Source organism: Tyto alba, unplaced genomic scaffold (genome assembly GCF_018691265.1).
Source record: "Tyto alba isolate M040663 unplaced genomic scaffold, T.alba_DEE_v4.0 Super-Scaffold_29, whole genome shotgun sequence".
NCBI lineage: Eukaryota > Metazoa > Chordata > Aves > Strigiformes > Tytonidae > Tyto > Tyto alba.
In genome coordinates, this window is record NW_024881303.1 from 7,017,798 (window position 1) to 7,031,315 (window position 13,518).

Here is a 13,518-nt window from a genome sequence, read left to right on the forward strand (position 1 = left end):
ACAAATGGCAAGCCATTCAGCACTTAACCAAGCGTTTGCTTTGAAGCACTTTAGATAATGTTCAGCAGCTGTTTCTCTTGTCTGATGGTTCTCAAATACCAAATGGTGATTTTTAAAAACCTTCACCTTTGAACAAGAGCAAAGGTTTATTTCAGTTCCCAGCCTCCAGATCCAGTATTTATCCCACAGTTTAAAGCAGATTTCAGAAAACAGCTTTGGATAAGAGAATAACACGATGATAGAGAAACTGAAAAATCCTTTGTGTTGTGCTGATTTCTCCCATAGCGTGTTGCTTGTGCTTTGCACAACGTGAAAATGGAGGAAGAGACAATTATTCATGTTCCTGTTACTTGCTAATAACATCTGCAAAAAAAACCCCAAACTATGTGCTAAGAAATTTCTTTTATTTCCATATTCATCAAAATGTGAAACTGATAGATGAGCTACCTGCTACAGATGATCTCTTTGGGCTGCACCATTTTGTAAGGGCAAATTGTGTGCAGATCTCAAGGGGAGAGAGAGAAAACGCTTCTTTTTGCATGGTGTGTGTCCAGTTTGCAAATGCCAAGATTAATCCCAGTGGCAACAAGAGGGAGAACTTTTTACATTTAGTAACATTTATTTCTGCATTCGGTATCAAGTACATAAGTGCAAATATTCAGAGTCCATAATTAAGTCCATTAGGAACTACAGAGAATGTAATACAAATTGTAATAAATTTAACATGCTGGAACTTTCCAGTTACCATACATGTAAGTCAGCCTGTCAATCCCTTACGACAAAAGTACTGGGTGTTGTTTTCATTTTTTTGAGTTATACAAAACTGATTACCGTAAGTACTGATTACTGTTTATTTTATTTGTGCTGGAAAACACTAAAACATCAGTCTACAATTCTATATAGTTAATAAAGATGAATCCAACCAGCAACCCAGTGACGTAGAAGCAATTTTAACTATTGCATCAGTGCGCTAAGCAGGAAAGCCCCTAGCCACATGTAACATTAAAAGTTATAGAAGCAATGCCAATAGAAGAAGGAAAAACACTAAAAAAATAAAATAAAAAGGTCAATATTATTTAGGCTCTCACCATCATGCACTTTATAAGCAACACAAAAAACCACATCTAGTACACTTTTCTCTTTACTACACTTTAGTGCTTGACACAAGTGATTGCAAATATTCTAAGTGCAGAAGCAGCAGGGGAAAAGCACTGCTTCCAAATTTTATGTTTCTAAGATTATGGTGTTGAGAAAAAAAAGAACAATAAATTTGCAGTAAAGTGTAAGAACAGAGCTGTTTCACTCCAGATTCCCCCGTTATTCGCTACTGTAGTTGATGAAATCTTGAAGTCTGCTTTACTCTGCCTTTCTCTTAGCACCTGGGATTTTAGCTTGAATCCTAGAAACAAAGAAAAAAAAATAAAAAGAAGGATTATGTGGTGAGGCAGCTATTCCATTCCAGCAGATCCCCACTTGTAATCTTATCCAGGAGCAATCCCTAGCTTGTGTTCAGTGTGCTGTTGCAACAGGTGGACTAGAGTCTAAGAAGAAAAAGAAGTGATGCCCATCTGGGTGTTCTTACAGGCCCCTAGGAAACGGCCTGGGTTTTGGCGGTTCATGTAACCATGGGATATGCTCAGTGATAGTCTCCTCCCCTTCATTACTCTACCATGGTCCATCGTCTATTGGAAGCCAGGAATGAAGATTAAACTTCAAACATGAGGCAGGACTCTTGCCAATACTAAATTGTGTTGGTCACAGCTTTGTCTTGCTGCATCTTGAAAACCTCCAATGAAGAAGGTTCTGGCACCTCCCTGTGTAGCTTGCTCTACTGCTGTCCCAATCTCCTAGGGAAAAAGTTTCTCCGAATGTCCAACACCAACCTTTGAAGCTGGAGTTATGTTGTTGCTCCTTGTTATAAAATCTGCCGCTACTGAGAATAGTTCGGCTCTATCATCTTGTAACTTCCCACCAAGTACTGCCAGGCTGCTATGAAATCACTCCTTAGCTCCCTCCTTGCCAGGCTAAACAAGCCTGGTTTCCTCAGTATCCTCTCATGGGACGCTTGCTCCCTGTACTTCACCATTCTGTAACCTTCCATTGGATACCTATTATTCAGCCAACTTTTGTAAAGTCATGGCTACAAACTGCTGAGATGTATGGATCTACCTTCCAAACCAGCCATCCTACTTCAGGAATTCTCAAGTGTCAAGAACTATACTTAGACCTTCACTGTAGCCTTAGGGATCCCACAAAAGCTTTTGATGCAGGCAACATGTTAGGAACTAGAGCAGACTGCATAAAAAATTTCATCCAGGTCTTCCGTCCCTTCCACGGGGGTTTGAAACACTCGAGATCATGGTGCTTCCAGGTATTTCCTTTCTGTAATAGGGTGGTGGTTTATTTCCCACTTTGTTCATTAATGGTATTATTAACTCTAAAGGTCTGAGTCCCTGAATGCCAAACCCCAGGCTTGGGGCGGTCAGTGGGGAAGGGAGTTAACTCGATCCTTGCTGTTTGTCTTGGCCAAGTAGAAGTACAGACATCAGTCCCTGGTTGGGCTGCTCTGTCCACAGCTCCCTCAAAGGGCTGGAGAGAGGAAAGAAGGGTCACAGCTCTGCCTCAGTCTATGCTCAGCTGAGAAGGCCTGTTGTTCCTCCAGGGATCTGCCCTCCCGTGGGCTCTTACATGCCAGGAGCTGGGGAGGACATCATTCACAGGGCACATTGTCCCTGGGACCACCCAGCTCTCAGCCACCCCCAGCGCACCACAACCTCCCAGCAAGACTTCTGGCCAAGTCTGCTGCTGAACTCACTTTGCCACAACAGTGTTTATGTGGGTCCGCACAAGTCCCAAGTATTGATCAATCTGTGCCTGCAAAGAGCAAAAGGAGACCAAGTCAACCAGGCATCAACAAGACAGAACCACACCGACACCTGAACCACACCGTGCAGACAGACTTACCTGGTACTTGTCATATACAACGGGAAGAGTAAACATAGACACCACAGCTGAGGAGAAAAAGAGCACACTGTTACATTCCGGCAGATCAGATGCCTCCAGAGAAGAGACCTACTTCAGCGGCAAACACGTATCGTGCCACTTGGTCAGCTGATTCACCAGGGATCTTTGTATTAAAAATGAACTTTGCTCAAACCTCCCAAATATGGATTTTCCCATTGCTCTGGGACTAGTAGCTGCAACACCATAAACCACAAATTAGTTCTAGCAGGAGGGACACTGTAATGGGAGTAATGAATAGTTACTGGAAAGGGAAATAAAAGTTGATGGTTTAACTGTGGGGAAGGCACAACAAATACAGGCTGTTTTGTCTAAGTAGAAATTGTGAGGGAGTTAATAAAATAGATTTTAAAAGAAATTTGGTTTTACCCATTATCAGAAGAGTCAGGCCATTGAAGAGGGCTCCCACATAAGTCAGCAGCCACATTAGTACTGCAAACTAAATTAAAGATGGATCATTATATCACCTCCAGTGTAAGAATAAATTAGTTCACTTAACTAGCTAACATAATAGCACATTAGCCTTTTTTAATGTGTAAGGGGAGTTGTTAAGTAAGGCACATTAGGAACTAGGTACTTTTTCTGAGTGTATAAACCCCATTCTCCGTTCTGCTGTTCACTCCTCTCACCCTCTTAGCTGAGCTTTCACATGTATCTAGAGCTCATTGCATACATTTAGGACTCTGCACTGAGCATGGCATAGGTGGATTTCTGCATCCAATTTTGATGCTGGCAGGGATCATCCCACACAAGTTAATCATAGCCCCACAGTGATAATCTGTGATTGAAAACTCTCGAGGCTGGGAGATAGGTACATTTTTCTAAAAATCTTTAGTAATTTAGGAGCCTAACCCATGTCTGCTCTCCTAATAATCTTCCCTTTGCTCTGAAGAACACCTACTTTGGTGTAAGACTGAAAATAAATAATTACCTCAGCAGGGAGGGAAAGAAGACCTTTCTCCATAGCAGGAAATACCACCATTAGAGGAAATCCAGATTAACAGAGGTATCAGAGGGGACCACACTATTTTGTGGCAAAGTCATAGAAAGCATAACACAGAGATGCTTTTAGAACTGCAGTGGAGCTAAGCTGGTCCTGCAACTTTTATAACCCTGTGTTACATATCAACAAATTCAAATGCAGATTGCCAAACCTCTAAACTCCTGGAAACAAGCAGTTTGGAAATCAAAAACGAGAGCAATTTTTATATTTGAAGCCACACAAAACTAGGGTTTATGATGACACTGTCAACATGGAAAGCAGCACTTTGAAATGTAGATTGATCGTCTAGAGAGGTTTTAAAAATATTTAAAGCAATCCTACTTTTAAAGAATCCACGAGGTCCTGAACGAGAAAGAGTCTCCTCAGCTCTTTGACTGTGCTGTTGACATATAGCTGGAGACAATCTGTGTATTTCTGAATCTGGTCCTGTGAAAGATTCATTTCCATCTCCAAGTAGGCTCTGCCAGAAACACAGGCCCCGTTACAAACCCAGGCAGGTTCACTTGCTGTTCATGCTTGTGCCTGGCTACCCCGTCCCTTCCTCCTCCCCAGACCTCATTTCTTTGCGCTGGAGCAACGTGTCCCCCTTCCCGCAGGCACAGAGCCACCAGCACACAGTCTTTGCCTTGCATGACCCATGTCCCTGGGCAACTGCAGGCTGTTCTGGGGCTATTTGCCTCCAGACTTGCCCTCTCCCTGCGCAGATCCTGGTCTTGGCGGGATCTCTCTTTACTCCACCCAAAGGGGGATGCAAATCCTAGCAGAGGGGGTCCCCACCAACTTCTGTGCAACACAGCTGCCGCAGAAGGGGACATCTCCTCCAGCTGCCAGCCTCTGGAGGAACAAAAGCTGCTGTCTGGCCATGTGTCACCATCAGCAGCGACACCCCCTTCTCTCCTCTCTCCTCCATCCCACCACCTGCCCTGCCCCTCTCTCTGAGCTATGCCCCTGTCATGAGCCGCATCTCAGAACCCACCCAAGTGACACAGAAGGAGCAGCACCCCAACAAGACTGTTTTTTTTTTTTTTCAGTGTGTGTGTTTGCAAACCAGACTGGTTCCACGACCTGGTTTACCAACTTGTTGGCACAGCAGAGGAGAAAGGATCGCTGCTCTCCCGGAGCAAACCACCCAGAGCCTGCGGAGCGCGGGGAGGACACTGGCATTGGTCCTGGCACCATCGCCTAGGACCATGGCCTGCCACATCACAGCCAAGCAGGGCTGGAGAAAAGGTATAAATAGTTTCCCCCTATGCTCAAAAGTGTGTGCCCAGAAACAATACTCTTCCTGCTTGCAGAGATACTGTATTTTCATTAGTTCCACTGAAACGCTTTTTCTCTGTTTGCTTAAAATTTTCTGGATTTTTTTAATTTCGGGAAAAAAATTCCAATGTCTCAGAGGACGATGGCTTTTGTGTTGTTTTTTTTTTTACCCCCAGGGTCTGAGCCAATACAGCCTTACAGCTCTTGAGACACTGGACAACAGAAAAAAATATTTCCCCTGTTCCGAGCAAGAAAATTATTTAATCCAGTATAAAAGCGGCAGCTAGAGAAACATGAATTGCCACTGGGAATGGATCTTTTGCAAGATAAATGGCCCCTGGCCATGACTGCAAAGCACTCACTTGAAGGGATGGCCCTCGTCCGTCTTCTGCACAGCCTGTAGGACCGATTTGTAGATTCTGAAGCTAATGGTGGCCGAGAGGCCAGCGAGGGCCAGGTAGGCCACGACGCTGACGACGCTAAACTGGGTCAGGGAGAAGAGCAGCAACAGGAGGCTGCCGAACACGATCCCTGTCTGCTTGATGTCACGCCAGTACAACAGGTCGATAGCTGGGGAGAGAAGACCAACATGTTAAAGGCAGGAGCTGGAAGGGCATTGAGGATGGCCACCAAGGCCACTGCGATGCTCGGAGCCCTTGCAGGAGGGTGAAGGGAGGAATGATGCTCCTGCTCACATCAGCATCAACAGGAGCTCCTCAGCTGAAGCAGTGAAGTGATTTCAGTGACACGCTGAGGAAATTGCAACCGATGACCTATTTGAAATCCTTGTATTTCATGTGTCTGTGTCCCGGTTAGATTAGATGGATTCATATCTCCGACCGCAGTATGGTGGGACTCTTGCAGCAACAAGGCAAATGCAAGCTGAGAGTGGTGTTGCTGCTAGGGTTGTATGGAAATTTTTACCCTAAATTGCATTTAGCTACTCTGGAAACTGAATTTTTTTTTTTTTTTTTTTTTTTTCTTTTGGTTAAAAGTCCAAATGCCAAATTCTTGATCAAAGCATGTTCAAGTTTTGGTTGTTGATAAATGAATGAGAAGGTTTGGGGTTAGCCACAATAAACTACTTTCCCATTCAAAGTTTTGACAATATTATTTTGTTATTTCCTAAATTTTGAGAAAGGAAAAACTCCTGGTTTTACCACTGCTTAATAGTTACATGGGTAGGAAACTATTTTTCAGATGGGACCTTAAAATACAGAATAAATCCTTTTGCTACTGCAAATCCAACCATCTCAAAAATATTAAAAAAAAACCCAAACTTTTTGCTTCTTAAATAATTTTCCTTGTCTAGATCTATGGGAGGTGTTAGAGAAAAGCAAGTGCAGAAAACCATTTTTAACCAATATATTTTAACATTTGTAAAGCGGTTAATTTTGACAGTGATTTTCACAAAATTTGCGTAGTTTACATCAACCCCTCCAGCAAATCTTACCATCATTTTATAGCCACTATAAAAGAAAAATTTTATTAAATGATTCTCGAAAATCCAGTCCACAAAGGTGAATTTAATTTCTTTACACCAATAACCTGTTTCTGAAAGGACTCTTAATCCAGCCAGAGAACATGCTCGTGACAATCTAAATGAAGCAGCTTTAATTTCACACACCACACAAGTCCTCATGAACAGCTTGAACACACCATCAGCCAAACAGATTTCATAGATGCCACTTGTCAAATCATTCTGAACAAAGAGTAAATTCAGGAAAACTGCAATCTGTCAAAAAAAAAAAATCACAAATACAAAAAGAAACAAAATTAATCCAGCCTAGTAGTTTTTATCATCTAATCTCCACAAATTGTGAGTCACCATGGCATGTTTGCCTTGAGTCAATGAGCTGTATTACTCATTACTATTACACATATTAGCATTGCTTTTCAAAGTGATGGGCTTGAATGCAAAAACTGCTATTGTATTATTGAGCTCTTTTCTCTTCATGCAACATTCACAGCCTACTATATTCTCCATCAATATACACAGTATAATAACTCGTCCATATTTTTAAGTGCCGGTGTTCAGCACTGGACTAGGGAATGCTCCAAAATGCAGTTACAGCATATTCGGAGCGTGCACCTGTATCGGGGAGGTTAGCAGCAGACCCAGCTGTACTGATGCGAGCTGCTAGAGCTCTGCAGTGTTGAGGTGCTAGAGTATGCAACTCGCAAACCCTCCTTACAAAATGGCATCCAGAACACAAGTGTGCAGTTTTTACCATTTTTCATACTCTTTTTTCAGTCGAGGTGCTGCAAAACTCTGCAGCACAGCAACTGGTATGCTTTCACCAGCAAGCATTTGGACAGGAGGTATTATTCACAGATAGATCATCTTTGTGCTTAAAAATTCCTCTGTCAGAGGACAGTATTGGAAATTTATGCAAATCTCACTTTCTGAGATACTTGAATTTTATATCACACAATACCTTCACATTAAATGAAGCGAGCACAGGCGAGCTAGCTCAGGAAGATGTACATGGAACATCATCTACTGATGAAAGAAGAAGGCCAAACATCAGAGGAAAACGCTACCTGGGACGCAGCAGTAGACAGGCAAACAAATGAGATCTGAGCCAAAAAATGCAAAAGCCCACTTCAGTAGAGTTCCCCGATTCCAATTGATGGTAAGACCCAAAATGAGAAACTGAGCCCTCTTTCTTTCTTTCTAGGATCTTCTGCCTCATATTTCTGCAGATTGGAAGTGGGCTGTACGCTCACGCGGAGAGATACCAAACTGCACTTTCTCATACACCTTGACATGGAAGATGCTGAATTACTCAAGGCAGACTTGACCAGGTATGTGTATATCCTGAAACTCGACCTTTTCTGCCATTGAATGACTGGGATATTTACTAAGCTGTATCAGGTAAAGAAAGACTTCCCATAACTCAGAGCAAGATGGACAGAGGCCAAATGACACAGTTCTGGGGATAGGTGCATGCATGAGAGAGGAGATGAAAAGGCAGCTGGCCTCTTTTGCCAGCCAAATGAGACCTGGGAGAGACGGATCCTGTGTCTTTTAGACCTGAGGCAAATATTCTCATGTGCATGGAAAAAATATGTGCCAATTGCTAGGTGGAAAATCTCAGCAAAGAGGAGAGAGGAGTTGAATGATTTTTATGTGGCTGTCCCAGTGCCCATGTCCAGCCTGCAAACACAAAAACACCCACCAGCCTGCAGTAGGTCAGTTTGGATTTTCAAAGGCCGGAACCAAACTGCCTTCTCCTTATCTCCCTCGCAGGGCCAGGGAGCTGCGGTACTACTGCCATGTCCAGCTGTTTGGGCAGGATTCGCTGCTTCTGCAGCCATTCCTCTTCCTCAGGGAGAAGGGGGCGAGCCAAACCACCTTGCAAAAGGTGGTGCAGGAGGGAGGTGAACCTCATGGCTCCTTGGCAGGGAAGGGGAAGGAGAGTTCAGAATTAGAAACCAGTGGATGCTTGTGGGATCCAGCCATGGTCTGTGAAAGCACATTCCCTGGAGAAAGCACTTTTTTTGCCAAAAGGCCTCAGGAATTTGAACTGTATCAGTTTCCCTGGAATTTAAATGCTGCTGAAAACACCTGAGCTATGTGTCAAAACTGTGTTTGCTCCTTCAGTCGCAGCTTCTGTCACTTCAAAGACTTTTAATATTATTAGAATCGAATCGAATCGAATCGAATCGAATCGAATCGAATCGAATCGAATAGAATAGAATAGTTCAGTTGGAAGGGAGCTACAACGATCATCTAGTCCAACTGCCTGACCATTTCAGGGCTGACCAGAAGTTGAAGCCTGTTGTTAAGGGTATTGGCCAAATGCCTCTTAAACACTGACAGGTTCAGGGCATTGATCACCTCTCTAGGAAGCCTGTTTCAGTGTTTGACCACTCCCTCAGTAAAGAAACATTTCCTTATCGAGAGGGTGGTCAAACATATTTTTGTCCTACATTTCCTTACATAAACAAGTCTCCCTTAAAAGCAGGGAGAGGCACACTGGGTGCAGAATTCCCCAGCTGGGATCCTTTGCCTGGCTTTCTCAGGGTGCCATTTCTTCCTGTAATGGTTTACACCAGAACAAAAGTACCTGTCACATCAGTGGCGGGTGCTGTAAACAGATACCAAGGGGCAAAGGAATGAGATATTTGCTCCTTCACCATCAGGTGAACCCAGAACTGGGTGCATCAACTCCCTCCACACCCTTTTTAAAATTCTGAATGGGAATGAAAATGAAAGATGAGGTTGTGCACCACATTCGTGTCTGCTTTGAGTGTCATCTAATCCTATATTTATATAAAACTGACTAAGATAGCAAACAACTCCCTCAAACACTCACTGACCCCATGGGTTTACTGCCTTTCAGCAGGTCACAAAATATAAATGGTGGCCTGAGTCTCTGATGAAGGGTAGCTGCCTGCTCATGCCTGCGCCCCTTCCTTTGCACGCTGAAGAGATGACCACCCAGGTTCCGACCAGCCTCCCCCAGCACAGGGGCACACAGTGAGTATGGGGATGGTGGGGCCAGGAGCTCAGCTGGAGCTGCACACCTTCACACCCCCCCCTTCCCAGACCCGCTGGCCCCATGCTCAGCCAGGCTGAGACAGGCTGCGAGTCCAGCTCTTACGTGGGTACGGTGTTCCCCAGATAAATTGAAGAAGAGGGGATCCCTCACAGCACGAGTTAATGACATATAATTAAGTGCTTTGGTCAATCTGTAGGGAAAGAATAAAAGGTCCCAGTGTGGTGAAGGGTCTTGCAAACGCTGGGTGCGTTGCAGACAGTGTGTGTGTGCATATGTGTGTGTGTGCATATGTGTGTGTGTGCACGGCCCAGCCCGGCCCTGGCTGCAATGGTATGATTCTGAGCAACACACGCTGAATATGCATGAAGCAGGAGGCTGGTGCCAGGTGAGCCTGTCGATATGTGATGTGCAAGCAATTGGACAGTGGGCCAATCTGCCTGGCTAAGCAAGATACACTTCTGAGAGCCAAAATGCCAACTTCAAACCACCTAGGGTTTGCAGGTAGGATTTGCAATCAGGGCTTGGAAAACAGGCACTGAAATCAGCCTTGGCTTCATGAGGTTTGGGTTTCTGCTGTTTTGAAAATCCCAACTGTAAAATCCTGACCATGCCCATTAACATGCAGAAGCTGTTCAGCTGTAGCTTTCCATGATCTCCCTTTAGCCTCTTGGAAGGAGGGAAGCAGTGTCGGTCACTTTGCACTCTTTCCAGTACAACACAGCAGAGTTCTGGCTCATTTGTGGAGGTATAAAAGGACTCCAGGTTTTGCCAGAACTGTCTCAGACTCAAAAGTATTTGCATTTATTAAGGAGGACTTGCTAGGCATCTCTAAGACAGCAGTGCTGCAGGTCACTGCAACTGCCTTGGAAGAATTTTTCTGGAGAAGCATGTGATGAGCTATTTATCTGAAAGTATCACCTGCCTGTGTTTTTTAACTGACAGCAGAACTTGTGAAATGTTACTCAAGTAACATTCTATTTGACAGAAGTTTTCAAGGGTGCCAAATCACTGTCTCAGCTATATTTTATGGTATAACCTCATCTTATTAAACTAATGTGAGTCCTCCATTTGGGGCCAACCCCCAAAATAATGATGTACAAAGGTGAGCTATGATAGAAGCAATCACCTGTTATTATGAGTAGCTGGTAAATACCCATGTTTGTGAGGCAAGCTAAGAGTTACCTCACAAATATAAGCAACAGCAGCAGCATGCAACGTGTGTGCCGGCAAGGAACTGCTCCTGAGAACAGTGCTTGAAAGCTTTCCCAGCCATCATCATTGTTTCCAGCAGAAAATGTTTCTGTTCCTCAGTAATTGCCATCAAAAAAGCCAGAAGACAGACGTGGGGGCTGGAAAGGGCAGTGCTGGAGGCAAGAGGTGAATGATGAGATGACTAAGGTGGACTAAGTAGTGATGCTCCTGAATCCATCCTCCTCGGAACCGGGCTGGTGGAAGTACGAGGACTGGGCTTTGGTGGTTTACGTGGTCCCCAGAAGCATCGTGGTCTGGGGCAGCTGCAGCCCAAGGCTTCTGAGTGGAGATCCCAGAGGGAGAATAGAGGATCCAAACCAACTTGTAGCTAAAATGTCCTCACACCTTCAGACTCCTGCATGGTTATATTTTTGAAAAATACTTTTGTAAGAGAAACAGGGATATTTCTATTTCTCAAAGAAAGCATTTTAAGATCAAAATTAATGAAGACCAACTGAGCACAGATTAGACAATTCACATCTTCCAAGGCTTCTCCCTCCCCTTCCTCTGAAAACCTGTTTTCTCCTTCTGACTTTTCAAGTTTTTCCTCTACTGCAACAACGGCATGAAAAATGAACATGCATCAAGCATTATTTACATGGAAGTTAGTACAGAAAGTGTGTGCAAGACCCTTGTATCCAGCCTTTAAAGGAGGCCCATGGGCTTTGATGATTGAATAAAAGGTTATACGCTCTTCAGAATACTAATAACACCCTTGCATGTGATCGAGCTGCCCTCCCCACAATGGAGGTCCCACTGGACCTCCCTAGGAGGTAAAATCAATGGGTTGTACAGCTTCATTCCCTATGTAATATTAGCATTAATAAGAAGTGAGAAAAACCTGTGTACACACAGCCTTGAATTCTGTATGCAGTGTCATATAATGACTTCATCAATATAAATAACTTCATAAGGCATTTCTCGGACTTACTGGAATTGAAAAGATCAGGAAACATAATTTAAGAAGGGCAATCTTGTTTATAGCATTGTCACAACAATATTTGACAACAAATGCAGCAAAGCTGTAAGTCTCTGAGTAGAAGTAAATATTGCTCACACTCAAAGAGATTCCCGTTTTCAGCTTTAACCACAGGCTGCAGGACCAGACTTTCCCTCTTCTCTCCAGTGAAGGATCCAGGAGGACCCAGAAGGTCATTGCTCCCCTCTCCACAACAGATCTGATTCAAATGTAATACAGATGGATACAGCATTTAATGAGCAGTTTGGTGCCTTCAGGAGACTGCTGTGATTAACAGCAGAGCCAAGACAGAATATCTGTGCTGTTTTATAAGGCATCTCTCCTTATGCTTTATCTCCAGCCTTGAGGGATCCCTCCATACTTCTACCTCTTGTACGCACTTTATCCATTAACTTCCTGTCCTTAGTTCAGCTTTATATCTTTATCATCCACCTGCCCCAAGACTCAACTTGAAAGTTCAGACCTTCCTGGTCCCTGAACTCTGATGAGGGGATACCCGGAGCAGGAATAGGACCAGGGAAAAGGAAAGTCTTGATATAGGATGCCCTCCATGTTATATCCTACTCCATCTGCAAGATCAAAATGTGAGCAAAAAATTATTGATTGATTGCCTCGTGTGAGGCACCAGAGTGGGCTTGGGTAGACAGAAGAGGATTTGCAATAAAAAAATTAGCCCTACAACCATGTCGCATACAAGTCTATTGTAGTATTATTTAGCATTATTATTATTATTACTATTATTATTGGTGTCATTATTGTTATTACAATTTTCACATAAGAGAGGCTTTAAGACCAGGATTTAACACAGCAGCAGGAGAGAGCCTCCTCCACACATCTCCTGCTCATCAAATCATATCACTACCTGCCTTGGCCAGCTTCTATGGAGGATGTTATTGCTCTCACCTGAAATGAGCAGAATCCAAGGAGACCAAGCAGAGTTCCTGAATGCAGTCCCTGAATGCACACAATGCTATGGCAATGTTAAGATTTTCCAGAGGTGCTCCTGGACCAAAATAACAGACCTGGACCCTTCCTAACTCTACCCAAACACTTGAAAATCTGCAGATTTTCAACATGAATGGCTCAGACCTATGTTATTTGTGAAAATTAAATATGACATGGAGAGAATATCCCTTCTGATATCAAAAAAGCCTCACCAAAACTCACTGCCCAGAAACCTAATGAAAGCAAAAGCAGCCCTCCAATGTTGCTTTCAGCTATTTCCCCATCATTACCCTCTTGCTAGAGTTTAAATTACTCCTCAGGGAATACCTTAAAATAATCTTACTTTGGGGGAATTTTTTCTTTGTTTTGGCAATGAAAGAATATTGTCCAAGTATTCCTAAAAGAAATTTTTTTGAAAAAATTACATTCAGCCATGGCAGAGCAGGTATGCAGAGCACATTTTGGCAGAGCTTCTGAAACCTCACTGATTTTTTGATACCACCTCAGCCAAGGTGTTTGTTGGGATGGCTGGCAGTCGAACAGTGTGAAGC

General features: G+C 43.6%; 1 protein-coding gene across 2 annotated transcripts in view; it reads right to left on the minus strand.

Moving 5' to 3' along the window:
• Window positions 1–599: 599 nt before the first annotated feature.
• Window positions 600–13,518, minus strand: part of RTN1 (reticulon 1) — a 120,726-nt gene continuing 107,807 nt past the window's right edge. For both annotated transcript variants that reach the window (XM_032983972.2, XM_009964012.3), the window contains 6 exons: window positions 5,647–5,854; window positions 4,346–4,484; window positions 3,391–3,460; window positions 2,965–3,011; window positions 2,816–2,874; window positions 600–1,399 (listed from right to left, as the gene is read on the minus strand). In XM_032983972.2, coding sequence (XP_032839863.1) covers window positions 1,357–1,399; window positions 2,816–2,874; window positions 2,965–3,011; window positions 3,391–3,460; window positions 4,346–4,484; window positions 5,647–5,854 — 566 coding nt within the window. In that variant the 3' untranslated portion in view covers window positions 600–1,356. The remainder of the gene's footprint in view (window positions 1,400–2,815; window positions 2,875–2,964; window positions 3,012–3,390; window positions 3,461–4,345; window positions 4,485–5,646; window positions 5,855–13,518) is intronic.